This window comes from Xenopus laevis, chromosome 8L, assembly GCF_017654675.1.
Source record: "Xenopus laevis strain J_2021 chromosome 8L, Xenopus_laevis_v10.1, whole genome shotgun sequence".
Lineage (NCBI taxonomy): Eukaryota > Metazoa > Chordata > Amphibia > Anura > Pipidae > Xenopus > Xenopus laevis.
Genome location: NC_054385.1, coordinates 15,714,140 through 15,736,916, shown reverse-complemented (window position 1 = coordinate 15,736,916; position 22,777 = coordinate 15,714,140). Strand labels below are relative to the sequence as shown.

The window sequence follows — 22,777 nt, the reverse complement described above, 5'->3', positions numbered from 1 at the left end:
ATATGACTAGACTTTTCCCTTTCTCTGTGCTATGAAACTGGATCATTTTTGTAGGACGAAAACACACTATGTCTGCAGGTCTAACCATCCATCATGTATATACATTTGTATTTGTGTAAATGTAAAACGATGTATGTATAGTGTAAAAAAGTTTTTTGTTTTCAGTTTTTTCGCTTTTTGTTCAGCGGCTGTCAGGTTTGGTGTTTCAGCAGCTGTTACTAGGGTCTGATTTTCCCTAGTAACCAGGCAGTGGTTTGGATGAGAGACCGGAATATGAATAGGAGAGGGATGTAATAGGAAATTAAGTAATACATAGTAACAATAACAATAAAATTGTATTTTTTTTTGTCTGCTGGGGTCTGTGACCCCCACATTTGAAAGCTGGAAAGAGGTAGAAGAGGAAGGGAAATAACTCAAAAAACTAGATAGAATAAATAATAAAGACCTATTGCAAAGTTGTTAGGAATAGGACATTCTATAACATACTAAAAGTTTACTTAAGAGTTAACCATCCCTTTTATAATTACCATATGTTTTTCTTTCTTTTTCAGATGGGGAAATCTTTCTGGTTGCGCAACATCTTTCTGATCTTAAGAATAAGGGCAGGACTCCACAGACGTTTCCGTCGCGCTGCGCAAACACACAGGCGTCACGTCGGATGCAACGAAAATAAGGTAAGTAATGCTATTGTTGGATAGTGTTGAAGTGACACGACTGTCGGATGCAGACACACTGTGCAGCGTCTACATCCGACAGTCGCGTTGCATCAACGCTGCGACACGATAAATTTATAAATATTAGGGATGTACATTATCCAATATTTTGGATTCGGCCGAACCCCTGAATTATTCGCGAAAGATTTGGCCGAATAACGAACGAATCCAAATCCTAATTTGCATATGCAAATTACGGGTGGCAAGGGCAAAACATTTTTTACTTCCTCGTTTTATGACAAAAAGTCATGCTATTTCCCTCCCCGCTATATATATATATATATATCTATATATATATATCTATATATATATATATATATAGATTCGCTGGCAACCGCACTCTAATCCGGATTTGGTATATATTGATATATTGGTGGGTGCAGGTCTTGGCACTGGAGAAACTGGGAGCAATGATTAACCAGGTGGCATTTCCACTTCAGTATACTCCACGCAAGTTTGTCATTCATCCAGAAAGTAACTTATCGTTATCATTATTGAAAATTATCATAATGCTTATGCTGAGACTACAAAAGCCCAGAACAAACAACGTATGGTAGAGAAAATGGTAGAGACAGCAGGAGAGAATGAAAGAGAACTGGCAGCAGAGATGGCAGCTGAATTCTTGAATCAGAATCTGCCAGAGTCCATCTTTGGCTCTCCCAAGGCTGGCAATGGCCAGTGGGCATCAGTCATTTGTGTCATGAATGTAATACTGAAAGGAAAGAATGACCCACAAAGTTGCACCAACCCATTTGGTATTCCATAATTCCCAAGAACAAAAGATAAAACTTAAACTTTGTTGGTGTGTGTTAAAATGAGCCAAGGAGAGAACAAAAATTTAAAATTACAATTAGGAGGAGCACATTATTAGCTTAATCTTGCAGTATAACCCGGATGCTTATAAATGAATCATAGTCGATATTGATTGGATTATATGAGAAGCATCCTCACCGGGATTAACTACAATAACCATGTACGTTAGTACAATAAGCACATAGCAAATTACAATCACCCACACTTCCCCCAGGGGTTTGTGCACTAATGAGTGAGAGAATATTCAAACCTGAGAGTTACAGACCCTGTCTGTTTAAGATAGGGATGCTCGGAATCCACTATTATCCCCCAAATACCAAACCGAATCCAAACCCTAATTTGCAAATGCAAATTAGCGGTGGGAAGGGGAAAACATTTTTAATTATGTGTTTTCTGACGAAGTCACGCGATTTCCCTCCCCACCTCTAATTTGCATATGCAAATTCGGATTCGGTTCGGCCGGGCAGAAGGATTCATCCGAATCCTGCTGAAAAAGGCCGAATCCCGAACCGAATCCTGGATTCGGTGCATCCCTAGTTTAAACTGCGGTGTCGGCGTTTCTTCCCCTCGCATATGGGTCAGTAATACTGTAAGGCCAATACCCAATCAAGCCAGAGCAACCCACGAGTTAAGCTGTGTATCTGCCCCTGCCATTTTCAGTTTGGGTAATGGCACTATAACATTTTTGACCTATATGGGATGGGAAGAAACACAGACGACTTAGTTGAAACTGGCAGGGGCTGCAACTCTCACGCTTGTATTAGCCTTACAATATTACTGACCCATACGCGAGGGGAAGAAACGGCGACGCCGTAGTTTAAACAGGCTGTAACTCTCACCTTTGAATATTCTCACACTCATTAGTGCACAAACCCCTGGGGGAAGTGTGGGTGATTGTAATATGCTATGTGCTTATTGTACTAATGTACATGGTTATTGTAGTTAATCCCAGTGAGGATGCTTCTCATATAATCCAATCAATATTACTATGATTCATTTATAAGAATCTGGGTTATACTGCAAGATTAAGATAATAATATGCTCCTCCTAATTGTAATTTGACATTTTTGTTCTCTCCTTGGCTCATTTTAACACACACCAATAAAGGTTAAGTTTTGTCTTTTGTTCTTTGGAATTATGAAATACTAAATGGGGTGGTGCAACTTTGTGGGTCATTCTTTCCTTTCAGTATTACATTTACTATATTTCGCTTGAGCCTGCACACCATTTGTTTGCTTCTCAGTTGGTGGAAGGTGCTTTTAACTCTGATATTTGCAGTACTATTTGTGTCATGAACCCTATCCTGGGAAATGCTCTTGATTTGGTGCAAGTGGAACAAAATGAGTCTGCGTTCAGTGTGGCAGTGTGATGCTTCACTAATACTGGAGATGACTTTTATGTCTTGGTGGGGGTGGCTAAAAACCTTATCCTGAATCCCTGTTTTGTTGCTGCTGGATTAGTATGCACTTACAAACCGGTGAATAATGGGGGAAAATTGGAATTTGTACACCAGGCACTTGTTTTTATTGGAGTTGGAAAGTTGTTGAAGATATATGACCTTGGAAAGAAGAAGCTTCTCAGCATACAAGGTATTGTATACCTTGTGGGCATTTAATTTCCACTCCCAAAAGACTCTAAAACAAATGCGCTGTATAAAGTGTAAAAATCTTTTATTACGATAAATATGAGTTGCACTCGCGTGTTTAAAAGGTTAAAAAAGTCAAAATGTGCACTATTGGGGTGAACCTAAAGGATGTCAATTTCTCAAGCAGGGTTTTATTCAATATTATTTATTTAGTGGGATTGCATATAAATTATAGTAGATTTGGTAAGCTTAAGTTGTCCCATAAAAACCTTGATATAGTTTTTTTTTATTTATAATTTTTATACATTTATCTTTATCAGGAATATGCCAGTAAGAATCAGGAATATGCCAGTAAGAAGCAGAAGAAAAGAGAAGGATAAAGCAGAAGGGATAGAATTGAGATCAGAAGACAGAGGAAGACATTTCCCTGGGACACTCTCATGGTAAGTATTATGACTTGGTCGGTACAGAACAAGCTCAGGCTCAGTCCGGCATTGCCCAATAAGGCAATTTCTGGTCGTAGGCTGTAGAAGTAATTCATATATAAAGGTTTAGAAGTTTTTTATTATACTATACAGCAGATAGACAGCAGCCAGATATCCATTTATTTGGCAGGCAGTGTCAGAACTGGGGGAACCGGGGCCCACTGGCATGTCCTGGTTATCAGTTTGGCAGTTTATTTCTGATTTTCCAACCCTTGGCTCTACATTGTCCTTTCAGATCCAACTTCTTCCTCTTGCTAATGAGGGGAGATTGTGGCCCCTCTGCTGCCTGAAGTTTCCTGCTGCCCTCCCCCCCTTGTGCGCTCGCCTTTTTGCAACAGAGGGAGTCGAGGGGGAGGTCCACAATGTTGGCGGAGGGTCCCGGGCAAATGCGCTCTCAGCGCTAGTATTTCGTTTTTTTTTTATCTTGGTAACTATTACTATTTGAGAGATAAGATACTTCAAGGTGAAAGCGTCTAGGTGATTTTTGGAAATGTAACCAAATCCGAAAAATGTAGGAAATGTTTTCGGCTTGGTGCTTTGTAGTAGAAAGATAAGCATACCCAATTTGTATTCGGGGGAATGTGTAATTTCTGTAAATGTGTTGCAGGAATGACAGAATTGATAGCTCAAATGGGTTGTCTTCATTTTGGGGGCCCCATATGCCACATACTTAAGTAAACCTATACGTATACGTGCCGACCACAGAGCCAGCCTATATCAGTGGTACAAGGATATCTAATAGGAATAATGACATAAATATCTTATCTGTATTTGTATAGAACTGGCTCTTTGCTGTGACAGCTTGGTGCCACCAACCAGTGTGTCAATCAATAGGAGCTGCAGCCACAGAGTGCTGTCCATGGTACTGAATGGAAAAGGCAGTTCAAGCTTCCCTCAATGGCTGCATTAGTGATTGCAGTATATGTACCATAAGTCACATGTTAGATATGTACTTACTATAGCAAATGTGTTTTATGTAACATAGTCACATAGATTGAAAAGAGACACAATTCCATCAAGTTCAACCTTTTTAGTCAATATATAACCTGCCATTTGAAGCCTCTCTAATTTGCCTCAGAGGGGCAAAAACAAGTTGGCAACCTGACTTGTCCCTGGATCAACTTGTACTATGAGCTATCTCCCATAACCCTGTATTCCCTCACTTGCTAAACACCATCCAACCCCTTCTTAAAGCTATCTAATGTATCAGCCTGTACCACTGATTCAGGGAGACAATTCCACATCTTCACAGCTCTCATTCAGCTCTGGCGCTCTCTATACCGTAGCTCTCATATTAGTGCAATGTATCGCTGATATATAGAGATAAATCACTTGTTCAGGACAGTGGAGATCCGTTGATGGCTGGAGGTCTCCCTAGGTTTTCCAACAGTTTGTGCAGGAGACAGAGGGAGGCCATAGGGCATAATGCAGTCCCTTGGCATTGGCTCTGCTAACATTGATTTCCTTCTTATGAATAGACTGTTTATCAGAAAAATAGATACAACACTTGCATACTCTTTTCATTTGGCACAGTTTGCCCTGGGGCTTGTTATATCCTACAGACTTGTAGCAATCAGTCCTGCCCTCCCCTTTACCCACACATGGAGCCCTCCCTCCTGCCCTCACCTTTACCCACACAGGGAGCCCGCCTGCCCTCCCCTAACTGTCTTCTCATGACACCAAATCCTATAGACTTCTGCTCTCTTCTCCTTATGATTACATGCTATTATACCCTAGGCCACCACATTTTATATTCCAACTACCCCTTTTCATTAGCAATAGGTTGTTTTCACCTTCCTCTCTGTCACTGATCTGGTTTCTAAGGAAAATGGGACCCTAGCAACAACACAGCAGCTTCTAAACTTATTGTTATTGGGGCTATTTGATTCACCCTCCCATCTTCCTCTCCCTGTATATGTTACCTTGGCTTTTTTAAGGAAGGACCAACCTTTATTCCCAGCCCACCAATACCCAGAATAAATACACACACAGCTTCTTTGTGGTTAATCTGTGTAAGTCACAGCTTTATTGATGGAATACATTGGGCTTTTCGATCCTGAGGAAGGCAAAAAAACCTTTGTGAAGCTTGATCTTATCTGCTTCACTAGAGGGAAAAATTCCTTCCTGATCCCTTAACGGCGATCGGTTTTGCTCCCAGGATCAATGCTCCATAATTAAAGAAGGGAAGCAGGGTGAGGGACACAGAAAGAAATTTGGCAGCATACACATGAGCTCCATTAAGCTTCTAAGTGAACACTGCATTCCTCTTCTTATTCCAAAACCTGCAGTAAAAGAGCAAGTGGGTGGAAGTGGTTAGGGTTGCCACCTGGCCGGTATTTTACCACCATACAGCATCCTGGGCCCACTGTGACAATAGGGCCTGCTGTATTACACACTATGGAGAATGATGAGAGGCAACTGTACAGCTGATTGAGGGCCCAGGAGGTAGAGGTACCCCAGTAGGGTTGCCACCAGACAAGTAAAAATCACGCTTGATGCCAATGTTATTAATAGGGAAAAGCTAAAAATATATGAAGATTGGTATTTTTCTCCAAAAAAAGTGGCAAGGCTACATTCCAGTAGAGGACTTAAAAAGAATCTGCTCTGTGGCCCGGCTAGTTATGTCCCTGAATGAGGCTACGTGCTACACAATATTTAGGTGGAGGACTTAGGGATTGGGGGGATGGAGGTGCAGGCCCACTTGCCAAAGACACCAGTATGACTTGTTCATAATATATTCACAGACTGTACGGTGTCCATTTTAGGAAATGCTTCTGAAATGTATTTGTGCCCCCTTCTCCCTCCCACATAACTTCCCACATTATTTTCAAAGGGGAACTAAAGCTCAGCAAAGAATTAGGATAGAAATGTGTTTTGCACTTCCAGGGTAAGAATCGGCTGGCGGGGCACCTGGGAAAAAAACTGGTGGGCCCTGGCTCTTTCGGTGCCCCGCTGGCCCAGACTTGCTCCCTTCACTGCCACCACTTACCCTGACCCCACCATGACACACAAATGAAGTGGTACACAGGTAGGCATGTTCGCTCCTGTGCTGGGGGGTAATGGGGTGACTGTTGGGTTGAGAGGGGTCTTTGTGGCTGGGTGGGCCTTAGGCTTTGGGCCCCTGGGCCCCCCAGTCTGACACTGTGCACTTCTGTACCAGCCCAAGACCACCACAGCCCTTTAACAGTGAATATCCAAAGATGCCCCAGTAGCTCCCCATCTTCTTTTCTGCTGATTCCCTCCACATACAAAGCTCACCCAAAGGTGTTTGCAGCTGTTTGACACAATAAACTCAGGGGATCACCCCCTCGTTGAAAAGCAATTCCGTGTGCCGGTTGTGTGTTCTTCATGTTTGTTTTGTGCTGATATTGCTTTCAGAGACAGTTTAGAACTCAGCACTGAGTGTTCCATCTAAGAACATGTCAGTTTAGATCGACTTCAGGATCATAGAACCGCTGATTTCTTTAGAAATTGCAGATGAAACAACACAAATGCAGCTTTCCTGCAGCCCCACGTGCTTTATTGTATTTATAATCCATGTACAAAGGGTTCCTTCATCCATTTGTCATATATTTCCATTTATTAATGATAAAATCCATGTGTAATGTCACTGTACAGATGACACTAAATAACATATTCCCCGTAAATAGTGAATAACATTATGAGTTCCCTGCTGACATGAGCCTGCAGCAAATCTCCTGCCATGAGTATAAACCCTACTTCCATGCTGTTGATATGCGCTCCCACTTTTCTCCCAATACAGAAACTGCAGAATTCTAGCAGGAACAAGCAGGGTCAGACTTGGGGGCCGACCGGGACTGCTGTCCAGGGCCCCCCTGCTGCCCTACTCTGATGAACCTCTTGCGACACGTATGAGATGCTCATGCACACACATCACCATGCACATGCGCTGACGGCTCTGCGCAGCGCCAAATGAAAAAAAAAGGGGGTCTGGTTTTTTCACAGGGTCCCGCCGGGCCACTGCGACACTGGGAACAAGTTCCACACCCTGTGCTTCTATCAAGTGTAAAGGGAAACTATGCTACATTATTATATATGAACATTATACATTCATATATACATTTATATAGTTCAGTAGGAACAGACCCCTAGGTTTGATCACAGCCTGTACACACAGATACGCTAAAAGTCATAATTGATATACTCCTTTACTCACTGTAATTCAGAAGGAGCAGCCTCCTAGGTTTATTCATAGCCCATATAGAAAGATAGCATAAAGCTATACCAGCATAGATATTCCCTTGTACTAAGCAGCATTCAGCAGGAACAACCCTCGGCGTTTGCTTATATCCCATACAGAGATAAACCATAAATTTATTGCAGGACAGGTATTCTGCACTAAGCACAATTTTATAGAAATAGATCCATATTTGCTTCTAACTGGTATAGAGAGATATAATAAAACTGTCACCATTGGTTTTCCCTTCTACTAAGCATAGTTCAGCAGAAACAGCCCCTACATTTGCTTATAGCCTGTACAGAGAGAGACACTAAACGTCATCAGATATTTCCCTTTATTATTATACTTTTTTCTTCCTGTTGTGACTGTAACTGGGGGATAATGTTTATATTAAGGCACGATTTTCTTAGGGGTTGGGACTGTAGTAGGGGGTAGTGTGTATATTAATAGCAAGATGATCTCAGGGAAAGAGACTGTAACTGTGGGATTGTGTGTATAGAAAGGAAAGATGCATCATGGGAAGAGATTGTATGTGGGACAGTGTGTATAGTAAGGAATGATGGTCTCAGGGGAAGGGAGTGTAACTGGGATAGTGTGTTCAGTAAGACAAGATGGTCTTAGATGAAGGGAGTGTAACTGTAGGATAGGGAGGATAGTGTGTATAGTAATAGTAGGCTGTAGGGACTGTAACTGTGGGATAATGTGTATAGTAAGGCAAGGTGGTCTCGGGTAAGGAAATTTAGGGAAAGCCTTGCGACTCAGTAGTTTGGAGCACAAAGGCAGGGGTACCCATTTAAGATTCGGCAGAATGTGCACTTTCCATAATATATGGTTTGAGGGGGTAAACATGTTTATCTGGGTTTTTACTCCACAAAACCTGCAGCTTTTTATCCAGCAGCTCTCCAGTTTGCAATTTCAGCAATCTAGTTACTAGGGACCAAATGACCCTAGCAACCATGCATTAATTTGAAGAAGAGACTGGAATATTAATAGGAGAGGTCCTGAATAGAAAGCTGACTAATACAAAGTAGCAATAACAATTAATGTGCAGCCTTACAGAGCATTTGTTTTTAGATGGTGTCAGTGACCCCCTATGTGAAAGCTGGAAAGAGTCACAAGAAGAAGGTAAATAATTCTCAAAAAGAAAAAATGAAGTCCATTTAAAAAGTTGATTAAAATTAGCCATTCTATAACATATTAAAAGTTAACTTGAAGGTGAAGATCTGTGTTATTCAAATCTTCCTTTCCTGGTACTGTCGGGAATAAAGCTCGGTGTCGTTTCTCTCCGAGCGTTTGCCTGCGGCATTAAGGTGAAATTCCTCCACACTTGCACAGCAGAAATAGTAGCAGTGGCGCAGGCCAAATCCCTGTAGGTTTTATATGAAACCATATTCCCGCCCTTGGAGAAATCCGTCACGGAGCAGCTGTGTGAATAATAGCGTGGATGGGGATTACTTGTCTGTTTAATAGAAAGTGTAACTGCGCTGCTTGTGTCTGGCCTGAGAGGCCACGTTTTTCTGTTAAATGGTATGTTCCATATCAACTGTCTCCTGCACATGAAACCTAGTGTGAAAGATATACGGCTATGGAACCTGTTATCCAGAATGCTTGCAACGTGGGGCTTTCTGGACAATGGATCTTTCTGTAATTTGGATCTTCATACCGTAATTCTATAATTAATAATAATTGAAGCAGTAAATTAATCCAGTAGGTTGGTTTTGTTTCCACTGAGGATTAATTATATCTGAGTTTAGATCAAGTACAAGGAACTGTTTTTTTTTATTACAGAGGTAAAGGGAAATTAAAAAAATTGGATTATTTGTATAAAATGGAGTCTACGGGAGATGGTCTTCCCGTAATTCTGAGCTTTCTGGATAACGGGTTTCCGGATAACAGATCCTATACCTGTATGTACAGGTAGAAGCTCATTTCTGCGTCAGATGGACAGTTACACTGGCTGCCTTTGGATGCTCTACAGTTTGCAACTATGGGAAGGATCTGCATCCAATCTGTAGATGAATTGGGGAAAAGGTACGGCTTTGTGACACCTTACGAGAACACTGGAGGCTTTTTATATAAAGAGGAGAGAAGGGGAACGTAAAGTGTCAGGGCAGGTGGGTTTCATTCTGTAGTTTTGCAGAGAACAATGAATGACATTCAACCCATTTATTGACCTGGTAGTGCACCGATGTGACAGATTTCATGTGACCCTATTGAAGGACGACACCCCACTGATACACAGCAGCTCATTGATATACATTGGACTAATGCATCTGTTTCCGTTATCCGGAAAACCATTATCCCGAAAGCTCCAAATTACAGAAGTGATGTCTCCCATAGACTCCAAATGATCATTTTTAAAAATGATTTCCCTTTTCTCTGTAATAATAAAACAGTAGCATATACTTTATCCAAATTCAGACATAATTAATCCTTATTGGAAGCAAAACCAGCCTATTGGGTTTATTTAATGGTTTACATGATTTTCTCGTAGACAAGGTATGAAGATCCGAATTACAGAAAGATCCGTTATCTGGAAAACCCCAGGTAAGAGCATTCTGGAATTTCTCGGTTGTGAGTTTGTTTGTGGCTTTTTGTTGTTCACTCATATAGTACTCATATAGTAAGCTCATTATATGACACTTCTTGGCTACAAACACAAAAACCAGGGCAACCCGTTGCTGTTTATTTAATCGAATGAGAAAAAAGCTGTAATTATTAATGTCACTGACATGCTGTTTAACCAAAGCTTATTATTTATTCATATACTGTACTACCAACAAGTTTTGCAGCACTTTTTAAAATGACTTTCTAACAGGATTAAAGAAATGTAATACAGATATGGGACCTGTTATCCAAAATGCTCAGTACCTGGGGTTTTCTGGATAACAGATCTTTCCAAAATTTGGATCTTCATACCTTACGTCTGCTAGAAAATCATGTAAACATTAAATGAACCCAACAGAAGGTTCAATAAGGATTAATTATATCTTAGTTGGGGTCAAGTACAATGTACTTTTTTACTATTACAGAGAAATAGAAAATTATTTTTTTAAAAATTGGATTATTTGAATGGGAGACAGACTTTCCATAATTGGGAACTTTCTGGATAGCAGGTTTCCGGATCACAGATCCCATACCTGTACTGACAGACAAGGTTAATGGTATTTCTAAACATGTAAATTGAATACACATGTATTTGCTGCCAAAGCCCAAAGAAATGACCAAAATCCAGATATGGTGTTTTCTTTAGAGGTTGTTTAGGGGTTAAGATATTGTATCTTTATATTTAACACTTCTTTCCAGGTTTTCTGTTTATAGATTATTGTGTCCCACTGGGAAAACAATTCATGAAAAAAATATTTTTTTACATGTAGTCGTTATATTCTTCTTGATGTATATGTGCAGGGCTGTTTTTATATATAGGCCCCCGAGGGCCTGTGCCTAGGGCGGCATGGTTTTTGGGGTGCCTATTTTTCTTGTTTTTAAAAACCCTCCCCACCCTCCGCCACGGATTTCTATAGGAAATTTTATTTTTTTAGTCTATATCTTTCAACAAAAGTGGGATTGCACATAAATTATAGTAGATTTGGAAAGCTCAAGTAGTCCCAAAAAAACCCTGATTTCGTTTTTGTAATTAATAATTTTCATACATTTATCAGAAATATGCCAGTAAGAAGCAGAAGAAAAGAGAAGGATAAAGCAGAAGGGATAGAATTGAGATCAGAAGACAGAGGAAGACATTTCCCTGGGACACTCTCAGGTAAGTATAGCTTAAATGGGGTGTCTTCATTTTGGGCCCTTACAAAACAACATGCTTAGGTAGAACTTTACATATTTGATATAAAACTGTTCAGCGGGGCCCAGGCTTTCATATTTAGGGTGTTTTATCTTGGTACCTAATAGTATTTGGAAGATAAGATGTTGCAAGGTGGAAGCATACTTAGGTAAACCTATACGTATACGTGCCCGACCACAGAGCCAGCCTATATCAGGATATCTAATAGGAATAATGACATAAAAATCTTATCTGTATTTGTATAGAACTGGCTCTTTGCTGTGACAGCTTGGTGCCACCAACCAGTGTGTCAATCAATAGGAGCTGAAGCCACAGAGTGCTGTCCATGGTACTGAATGGAAAAGGCAGTTTAAGCTTCCCTCAATGGCTGCATTAGTGATTGCAGTATATGTACCATAAGTCACATGTTAGATATGTACTTACTATAGCAAATGTGTTTTATGTAACATAGTCACATAGATTGAAAAGAGACACAATTCCATCAAGTTGTCCCTGGATTGCCTTGTAGCTATCTTCCATAACCCTGTATTCCATTACTTGCTAAACACCATCCAACCCCTTCTTAAAGCTATCTAATGTATCAGCCTGTACCACTGATTCAGGGAGAGAATTCAACATCTTCACAGCTCTCATGCTGATATATAGAGATAAATCGCTTGTTCAGGACAGTGGAGATCCGTTGATGGCTGGAGGGCTCCCTAGGTTTTCCAACAGTTTGTGCAGGAGACAGAGGAAGGGAAGAAGCACACAAGTTCAGCTAGGCAATGCCTTCAGCACATTTATTTGCAGAAGTATTGAACGCACAAGCTTTCGGGGTCCAACCCCTTCCTCGGGTGCAAGGGAGGGAGGGGTTGGACCCCGAATGGACCCCGAGTGCGTTCAATTCTTCTGCAAATAAATGTGCTAAAGGCATTGCCTAGCTGAACTGGTGTGCTTCTTGCCTAATTGGAATCTGTTGCCGTGTTGGGCTTGGAAGCGGCCTAGGATATGATTGCACCGAGCAACATGAAGTAAGTGGTGTGCGGCAAATCTAAAAGAGTTGCGGAGACAGAGGAAGGCCATATGGCATTTGGTAGTGGCTCTGCTAACATTGATTTCCTTTTAATGAATAAACTCAGTTTTTCAGAAAACACTTGCATATTCTATTAATTTGGCACAGTTTACCCTGGGGCTTGTTATATCCTACAGACTTGTAGCAATCAGTCCTACCCTCTCTTTACCCACACAGGGAGCCCACCTTCCCCTTTACCCACACAGGGAACTGACCCTCCCTTTTACCCACACAGGGAGTCCACCCTCCCTTTACCCACACAGGCAGTCCACCCACCCCTTTACCCACACAAGCAGCCCATCCCCCCATTACCCACACAGGCAACCCCGCCCACCTCTTTACTCACACAGGTAGCCCGCCCATCCATTTACCCACACAGGTAGAATGCCCACCCCTTTTCCCGGAATTCACTAAATTTTGGTATTATTGCATAGATTAGGATATATTCTGGACTTCTCGCATTGATTTATATACAACCTCGTCAGATATGAGATGCCGGATTTTCGGATTCAGACTTTTTCCATCCGGGTATAAAAAATCCTGAAACATTTTGATTCTTTTTTTTTACTAAAAATTCAGATTTTATAGTAAAAAAACAACTTTTTTTCCCAAGTTTTTTTTAACCCCCTAAGTGTTTTTTCATTCATTCTCACCCTCCCCACCTCTTATGAGTTACCCCTAGCTTTATACCCAGAATAAAGACTCCGCAGACTGATGGTTAAATCTGTGAAACGCACAGCTTTATTAATAATTATTATAGGATAAATAGGGCTATTTGATCCAGAGGAAGGCAAAAACCCTTTGTGAGGGAAAAATTCCTTCCTGACTCCTTAACGGCAATCGGATTTGCTCCCAGGATCAATTTGCCATATTTAATCAAGAGAAAGAGGGTAAGGGAAACAGATGGTAATATGGCAGCATACACATGAGCGCCTTTAGGCTGCTAGGTGAACTCTGCATTCCATTTCTTTGGTCCCTTGCAGCCTGCAGACCCGGCTTTTGCAGTCTGAGGGATGGAGAGAAAAGAAATGAAGGGTCTACCATGTGGCTTAAGGGGGCTTCTGTCTATGAAACCATATTTAAGATGGGAAGGGAGGGACTGCTGGTGGAATTACAGTGGCAGGAAGGGAAACAAAAAGCAATAAGGCTACGTAAACATGAGCACCGTTTAGCAGCTAGATGAATGCTGCATTCCAATCCATTCCATTGAACCCAGGCAGCCTGCACACCCCGGCATTTGCACACTGAGGGATGGAGTTGAAAGGAATGCAGAGTCTACCGAGTGGCTAAATGGTGCTCCAGTTTATGATACTATATAAGAGGGACAACTGCTGGTGGAATTGGAATGAAGGAAAAGAAAAAGAAAGCAATATGGCAGCATACGCATGAGCGCCATTAAGCTGCTAGGTGAATGCTGCATTCCATTCCATTCCATTGGAGAACTGGCAGCCCAGACAGCTTGCAGACCCGGCTTCTGCACACTGAGGGATTGAGTGAAATGGAATGCAGGGACTACCGAGTGGCTTAGGTGCATCTGCCCATGAAACCATATTTTAGGTGGAAAGGGAGGCACCGCAGGTGGAATTACGGTAAGCAATATGGCAGCTTAAACATGAGCACCGTTAAGCAGCTCGGTGAATGCTGCATTCCGTTTCATTCCATTGGAGCCCCAGCAGCCTGCAGACCCGGCTTCTGCACACTTGGGGGATGGAGTGAAAAGGAATGCAGGGTTTACCGAGTGGCTTAAGTGCGCTCCTGTTTATGATGCTATATTTTAGTAGGAAGGGAGGGCACCGCCGGTGGAGCTACGGTAGAAGGAGATGGGGCACCGCTGGTGGAGCTATGGTGGAAGGAGGAGGGGTACCGCTAATTGCTCTGGATGGAAGAGAAACAGAAAGCAAGATGACCTGATGTGCCGTTTTTCATGTGTCCCCAATCTTCTGTCAACGCGGGTGATGGCAATGATTTTTGCGTTGCAGGATGATCACGCAGCTCTATATTGCGGAATAATCGAAGCTCCCAAAGGCATCGGCGATCTCTTTTCTTATTGCCAAGGAACCCTCGGAGGGAGGTGTTAGAAGTAGATGTTCATAACAGGGTCCATCGTCGGAAAGTCCAACATCCTCCGGTATGAATGGGGGCTGCAATTTTCTCTGTACCAAAGCCAGCCAGTCAATGCCCTGGTTAATAGACAATATAAAACATTCTTTATTAATTCTTTTGTCCATCTGTACCTTTAGTTCATTTTTGTAGCTAGCAAAAATTGACTGAAGTAACTTACTCGAAAGAAATGATGAAACATTAGTTCACCTGCATCTTCCTCGCTGGAGCCCAGCCGCATCCATGGGTCCAACTGTAAAAGCTAAAGAAAAAGAGAGAAACATTAGTAGATAAGCTTTGTTGCAGTGCTGTGTGCCAGTTAATGGCTATAAAGGCTTAATACTGTTAGACTGCACAAATAGGATAGTGCTACCTATTCATGAATCACTGGTTAAACCACACCATGCACCCTTAACTTGCTGTGTAACTTACCCCTGATATTAAAATAGCTGCATCCTCAGCCAGGAACTTTGGGCAGACGACGCCAATAGATGGTCTCATCCATGGTAGCTGCAATGTGAAACATAAGAAAGATCTGTTATTATAGATTAAAGAACTAATCAGGTGTAACTGACCAAGAAGACTACAAAACCTGTTGCTATATATACATTAAGGGGCTTTTATAAAGATAGCTTTGAGTATATCGTGAAATATTTATATTCCCTACACACGTGATCAATTCTGCAATACAAACAACTGATTACTCTATGGCCATACGGAGCTAAAATAGTTGATGTTTGATGTTTTTTCCAACTTAATGTACATTCACCTATTCAGTGCACTTATTGAGCTTTGTACTTACGTCCCCGACTAGCATCTCGAAGATCACGATGCCCAGAGACCACCAATCTGCAGATCTTGAATACGGCAGCCTGGAGAGGACTTCGGGAGCCATGTAGTCATAGGTTCCAGTCAGGCTGCGTGTTCTGTCCCCATAGCCAATTCCTGCAAAAACAGTAACTGTAAGTAAACTGGAAACCAGTGGGGCTTATTTATCAGTAGCGGCTCAGACTCAAAGTACAAGAAAGGAACAGTTCAGTTTGTTTTCTTTTCATCCTGAGCTGCATGATCAGCAAACAAACTGAACAGTTAGGTCCCATGTGGCCCCCCTTTCTAACTGACTAACAGGTTAGAGAGATGCAAAAATATAAGGTTTTTATTACATTAGACGTCTTTCTATAGATTACATTCTAGGGTAACTCCGATCTATGTTCTCACTAAATATTAAGTGATACAAATCAATTGCCTAACAATTGGCACCCTCTAGTAATTCACCTTTCCTTCTCCTTTAATCTGATCTGCTAAAGCATAACTCTTTAGGTGAATTTCACTCTTGCGTTCTCATAATATGAAACTACAAATGTCAGTCACTTAGTGAGTCTCAAAAACATAACACGAAGCGCAACCCTTTTTTGACATGTAAGTTTATGAGAAACCTTACCGTCTTTGCATAGTCCGAAATCAGCCAGTTTGATGTACCCGTTGCTGTCTAAGAGCAGGTTTTCCGGCTTGAGATCTCTGTTAATACAACGGCAAATGTTAGAAAAGTACAAGTTCACTGGCACACAAAAGGGGAAATAATTAGTGATTATATAGTGAATAACAACCTTTTTTAAACTTTAAGTCACTGAGGAGATTCTTGACCATATAAAGGCACAAGGCTGAAGTTGTCATGCTCTTGTGGAGCAAGCTCTATAGGGGACATTAATCGTGGCTTCTTAAAAGTTTAGCAGTAATATTCTCTTATATTTTATATTGCAAATGTTTTCATATACTTAAAAAAAGTATTGATATATATCTATACTTACCGGTGTATGATACCATTTTCGTGCAAATAGGAGATGGCCAGCACTGTGCACGCAGCATAGAACCTGCAAAGAGAAAATGACTCCCATCAGTAGGTTATTGAATACATAGCCATTTATTTGTTAGTGTAGCACAGGGTGGTGATATCTCAGTCTAAATATTACAGGCTCGCTGTGATTTAAGAGACCCACTGACTATAATGGTAAGTTGTGTATGCAGCTCCGAACTTATTAAAAATTTCTTATGTATTTCTAAATAAAGCCTCTTGCATTTGTGTAATATGGCTGCTTCCTTCGATAAACAAGGAGCCAGATCCATATGCTATTTATGGTTTTCAAACTTGTGTAGTTTTCCTCAGCACGTCCCTTGAGTTCCTTATCCTGTGGGCTCACCCTCTCAGGTCACACAGTAAAGGCCAGAAATTGATCAATTCCTACAAAACGAAGTAAGCCACAACAACCACAGAACTGTGCTGCTACTTTTTATTCTATGACATGTTTCGGATCACATGGACCCTTTCTCAAGTGTGTGACTTGAGAAAGACACACTTGTGAAAGGGTCCATGTGATCCGAAACATGTGGTGGAACAAAGAGTAGCAGCACAGTTCTGTGGTTGTTGTGGCCTGCTATTTATGGTTTAGTTTGTATGAATGGTATTATATTTAAATAGCGCCCACATGACACTAGGTAAAGGTTCATTATTACGTACGTAGTCCTCCGTTGTCCAAATTTACGTTCCCTCTCCAGGAGAGTCCTTAAGCAGCCTCCAGCGACATACTCCATGAGGAAGAAGAGATGGTGGTCTGACTGGAAGGTGGCATGTAGATCCACGGTGAAGGGGTGGACAGCTGCTGTGAGAGCGACCCGTTTCTCGACCAAAATCCTGAATATTAAAAGCATTCATTATCAAAACAAGCCAGTAGAGAAAGTGTCATTCTGCCCATAGGAGCCACATTATTGTCTTAGATTATTTAGTATAGTACTAATGGGAGATGTTAGTGGAAGTCCCAAGACACATAACTAGTTAGGCATTGCTTGCATTATCAGGGTAATATCAGAGCGCTACAGCTGTTTGAAAGGGACATGGGTAAGTAATAAAGCCAACTAGCCCAAGTTGATCATTCCCATAAACTGACCTTTCAACATCCCTTAAGGTGGTGATCTTCTGTTTTTTTAGGATCTTCAGGGCATACGATCTTTTTGATGCCGTGTGTTGCACATGGAGAACCTGGAATGAGAGAATATATTGAGGGAATTTTGAAGAAACACAGGAAGATACATGCAGAACCTCCAAACCCCTTGCAGAGAGCTCCAAGAATCCATCTTGCCCCCAACATTGCAAGGTAACAGAACTAACTGTTTAGCCAGTGTTCTTGCATGTGCCCAATAGTCATCCTAATAATGGATTTAGTTAAATATTACCTTCCCAAATCCGCCCTCGCCTAGGAAACCTCGTTGGGTGAAGTCTTGCAGAGTGCAGTTGGTCAAATGCAAAACTCTGAAAAAGAATTGCAGAATTGAACTCATTGTTATTTCAAATGAAATGTTGATAGTATCATCAGTTGCAGGTTGTACTGTATCTTACTCTGGTTCCGTCGTCACAGCCGGTGAAAGTCTTCTGCTGTGTTTTCTGGATGAGTTGAGCCGATGTTCACTTCATCCGCAGACATCTCACTATAGGGAAAATGTAAGTTTGTTATTATGCTTGTGTTTTACTAACATGGGAAGCTAAGAGCTGTATATGTACATAGACATTGGAGTTCAGCCCTTTCAGAGGCAGAGAATGATTTGCCAGCACAGTACAGGGTGAATTCAGGTGCCATGTCTGTATCTGGAGTATTACTCCTCCACCAAAAGAAGTACAATAGCCGTATACAGGGCCTCTTTCAGAAATCACCGGGGCCTGTCTGGCAAAATTTTCTGGGCCCCCAAGCCCCATCCCATATCTCGCCCCCCCCCCCCCCCACAGAAAAAAAGCCAAACAAACATCAGAGCTGAAACAGTAACCCCACCCCAAGTTATAAAAGGCCATTGGTGATTCAGGGGCCCCCCCTCCTGCAATTTAAAAAAATATTGATTAAGTAAAAAAAAAACATTGGTGGCAGCCCACCCAAAATCTAATTTTTTTGCCAGGGTTCCCCATAAGTTTGGCTCTTAAGGGGTCTCCAGTCATGCTTCACTTACTTGATTGCCAGGTCCCCCCCCGCCCCGTCAGCATTCTGCAAAGTTTCTAAGAAAGGACGGGAGCTCCGGTTTCAGCATTATTTCTGTCCTATTCAGATCTCTGTGCCCTCATTGGTCGATTAAGTTAGTCCGGTGAAACTGCATTGGGATTGGTTAGGCTGGAGGGGAAGTTTCTACTTTACCCATCCAATCCCTGTACAGCTTTACCGGGACTTAAACTAACACCAACGAGGGCACACCAGAGCCCCAGTCCTCTATTATAAACATTGCAGCAAGCTGTCCCCCTAACACTCAAAAAAAAACTTCAGGGCTCGGGACAACTGCCCCCCCCCCTGTGCCCCCCTGATGGCGGCCCTGGCCATATACAGAGAATACAGTTCATAATAAGCCGAACTCTGCATCTTACCTGCCCTCAGTGACAGCCAGTGGCAGTGCTGTGCTGGATCTTGTGCCGTGGCCGTTTGTGGGCTGGTTCTTCCGGTGTCAAGGCAACTGCTGGGGACTCATCCCTAACACGGAATCCTCTGGGGCATTTGTTGGTGGGTCCCTAACACAGGAATCCTCTGGGGCATTTGTTGGTGGGTCATGGGGAGAACCTGGGTGAATCTCAGGGTCCTTCTGTGCAATTGCCACATTCAGGTTTTGAAGGGTGGCATAAAGAATTTTCAGCTTTTTCCCTGACTCCTTCATAAACTTCCTCAGACGGGCTAAGGTCTCCTTGTCTGAGGTCACTCTGTAGAGCTTTTCAGCGCCCGCTGCAATGCGCATCTCCTTCTTTATTTCTCCCATTACCTGATCTTTATTGGCCAATAGATGTAACCTTGGCCGCAAATCACAAAGTTTTGGAGACAAAACCTCATGATTGTCCTGTAGAAAAGGAGAAAAAGTTATGGAAACAATAGTTGGTTATTGCCTGCCTAAGTTACTGTAATTTACACTTTTTTTCTTTCAATTCTAGAATCACTAAAACTGTTGGCCAAGCCCTCCAGCTCCAGTGAGGAGCAAATCTGCTGGTGTCAGTAGCTGCTACTTCTCAATCTCTCTCTGCACTGAAATGTCACCAGGCTCAAGATTTTATTCTCCACTGGTAAGTCCATATTCCAATTCTAATCTACATCATGGCATTGCTATTTGTTTGATGTTTATACAGGTATGGGACCTGTTATCCAGAATGCTCGGGACCTGGGGTTTTCCAGATAACAGATTTTTCTGTAGTTTGGGGCTTCATGCCTTTTAGTCTACTAGAAATTCATTTAAACATTAAATAAATTTTGCTTCAAATAAGGATTAATTATATCTTAGTTGGGATCAAGTACAAGTTACTGTTTTATTATTACAGAGAAAAAGGAAATCATTTTTAACAATTTGGATTATTTGGATAAAATGGAGTCTATGGGAGAGTACAGTTATGGGATCTTTTATCTAAAATGCTTAGGTCCTGGACTGTAATTCTCTGTTCTAGCTCCCTCAAACAGGAACCTTGGCTTCCCATTTTATTCCAGATTCGCTTTATTTTTCCCTAACATTGTGCTATGGAATATATTGCTACTTTAAACAATAAATACTAATCATCTCCTCCGGACTGAGGCCATTGCACTCTTCAGTAACATGTTATATCCCATTAGCCTTACCGGATTGGTAGCACGAATGCAGGAATTCCGGACACCCATCTTGAGACTCCTGTAATGGGAAATAAACATTGTCAGTGCTGGTATGGGGATAAGAGGTCATTTTTATCTTTCTCAATAGAAACCCTCTTCACCAAATTGCATATTGATGTTGTTATATTATATTGCCCCAACTCATACAATCCCAACATAGCTAAACATGGGAGGTTTAAGCAACTATCCCTACCAAAATATCGACAATGAAGGCAGCTTACCGGATACTCTTTTAATCCCAAAGAAAGCCTGGTCTGCCACGTTTAAATGTCTGGGTCACCCTTTCTTCCCATATGCCCCTATCGGGAAACCCCTTTCTCCCCCACGCGTCAAGAATCTCCCTCATTTTCTGTCTGGCTGATGTTGGGCATTAAAAAAACTGGCAGATTTTGTCTGTAATGCACAATTCACCACCCACCAGGAATTACCAAAAGAAAAGACCAAAGAAATATGGGAACAATCTTCAATTTCATTATAGTAGGAGATGTAAGCTCCAGTAAAGGTGTTGCTAAACAGAGAGCAGTCCCCCGATATATTTCTGTAGCTCACTAAATGTATGAAGATATCACTCAGGGCAGGAGTTATTTTGATGGCTTGTGTTCTGTACACTGAATTGGACACCCTGTGTTTAAATAAACTTCCGTAATGGGAAGAAAGTGTCTTCCCGCAAGCTTATAACTAGAATAAACTCATTCCAAGGTGATCTTAATTGTAAATCTCCCCTATGGGAATGCTCACTTGTGTTTTATCCTGATACCTTCTGCTACTGCCAGTCATCTATCTCTTTTATTCTTCACTAATCACTCAATGACAATATGTGTGTTTTATTTGGTTGTGAAAACTTGAACCTTTAATAAAGGGGGTTTAACATATAAACCAATTTATACGTCTCTTCTATGACAACAGTTATTTTATTTACTAAACCATAAAGTCAAACTATATACTATATGAGCATCATGCTATTGTCTGGTGTTTATGAACTACAACTCTCATCTGCCAGGATTTGTAGCCATCAACGAAATCCAATGCTCTCTGAAAATCAATATAGCCATGTATAGCAGTCATTTCTTTTTATCTATAAAATCAATATATATATATATATATATATATATATATATATACAGTCTACATCAGCTGGCAGGAATTGGGGCACTGGTGTAAGGGCAGGTAAGAAGTAGGTGCGCTTCAGTTTTTGGAGAAAACAAGTACAGGCCTGGGAAAGAGATGTGGGACCTTACAAATTGCCCCCTTCCCCTTAATTAGGGCAGGTTTGCTGTAAAATAAATCATAAACTGTATGAATTGTATTTGCAGGATTACCTCTTGAAAGAAGCTCAGATGTCAGATGTTCAAAAAGAAAAAGAAAAAAAAAATACCAAAACGCCTGAGGTGTTTTTGGCTTTTGGCTTAAATAGAGGGGCCGGCACAAGGCCGGGGGACCCCAGAGGGTCTCCCTCTTTAGAAACTGGCTCTCCTTATATGTGTTCAGAAAAGAATGTTAAAATCTGAACTAAGGAGAAGCCAGGAAAAAACAGTCCAAAAAGAGCTGGTAATTTGCCAAAAAAGTAGCAATCCGTCCACTGTAGCAATCTGTATAGGGAAGAGAATAAATTGACAAATTAGTTTCAAGGATAATGCTTTTAACACTTAACTTAATATTTCCTATAAAATATAGAGGAAAGCAGAGATCTAAACGTGAGCTTTGTGTCACTCCCAGCGTTTACTGGCACTCAGTTTATACAATGCAGTACCTCCCAGCAGCCAATCAGAAATGAGCATTGGTATAGAGAGAATGAATACATAGTACATAAGATCACTGGCCAGGTGCAGATTGCCCACCCCCTGCTATAGGAAACATTTACAGAATAGCAATTAAATCTGATTGGAATCAATACTGCCCTACCATGTACCCTGTTGCCCCCCACAGCCGGGACATTTGAAGGGAATGCACATGAGACATGAAAGGAAAAGACATTGCTATGTATTCCATTAAATTCATGTTAAGGTTGGTATATCAGAACAGGTTAGATACCCAGGGGCAGAGGGGCAAAACTGTAAGGAGCCTGTTAATACTGGTCATACAAATAAAGTATTTATAGTGAGGTACAGGGGTCCCCAAATGTCATCTGTTTATGGGCTTCAATTGGGAAAAAGTGTATATTTGCTGTCAGCCCCTCACCACTCTACCAACCAATGGACTAAACCAACTGTCAAACCCTGGGTCTGTGTCTCCCAACCAGCTCTAAGAGTAAAAGCATATCCAAAGCCCATTTTAGGGGTAAACTCTCCAAAATCTCTGAAATCAATGAGAGGAGCATCATCCGCTAGTCTTGGGGGTATCAAACATTTATCACCCCCCTTTTCACTAAAATAAGGATTA

At 41.5% G+C, this 22,777-nt stretch overlaps 1 protein-coding gene, 1 long non-coding RNA gene and 1 pseudogene across 2 annotated transcripts; 2 read left to right on the top strand and 1 right to left on the bottom strand.

Moving 5' to 3' along the window:
• Positions 1–681: 681 nt before the first annotated feature.
• On the top strand, positions 682–3,294 carry LOC121397080 (annotated as a pseudogene).
• A 6,347-nt stretch (positions 3,295–9,641) lies between these two features.
• Positions 9,642–11,565, top strand: LOC121397137. The gene is made up of 2 exons (XR_005963489.1): positions 9,642–9,828; positions 11,460–11,565. It is a non-coding gene; the product is annotated as an uncharacterized LOC121397137 (long non-coding RNA).
• A 1,794-nt stretch (positions 11,566–13,359) lies between these two features.
• LOC121397079 (serine/threonine-protein kinase N2-like) lies at positions 13,360–21,802 on the bottom strand. The gene is made up of 13 exons (XM_041573005.1): positions 21,718–21,802; positions 20,369–20,417; positions 19,252–19,604; positions 18,139–18,183; positions 17,976–18,051; positions 17,690–17,781; positions 17,263–17,436; positions 16,556–16,618; positions 16,189–16,265; positions 15,550–15,692; positions 15,180–15,257; positions 14,929–15,009; positions 13,360–14,827 (listed from the first exon to the last, which is right to left on the bottom strand). Exons 2-13 carry the CDS (start codon positions 20,405–20,407, stop codon positions 14,642–14,644), a joined length of 1,407 nt encoding a protein of 468 aa, XP_041428939.1. The 5' UTR covers positions 20,408–20,417; positions 21,718–21,802; the 3' UTR covers positions 13,360–14,641.
• Between the last annotated feature and the right edge of the window lie 975 nt (positions 21,803–22,777).

Bases quoted from the DNA above. Each gene is read 5' to 3' on its own strand.
- LOC121397079 (XM_041573005.1), bottom strand. From the start codon at position 20,407: ATGGGTGTCCGGAATTCCTGCATTCGTGCTACCAATCCG. The intron at 18,052-18,138 runs GTAAGATACAGT...ATTCTTTTTCAG, and splicing joins GCTGTGACGACGGAACCAGA to AGTTTTGCATTTGACCAACT. The intron at 14,828-14,928 runs GTAAGTTACTTC...TCTATTAACCAG, and splicing joins TGTTTCATCATTTCTTTCGA to GGCATTGACTGGCTGGCTTT.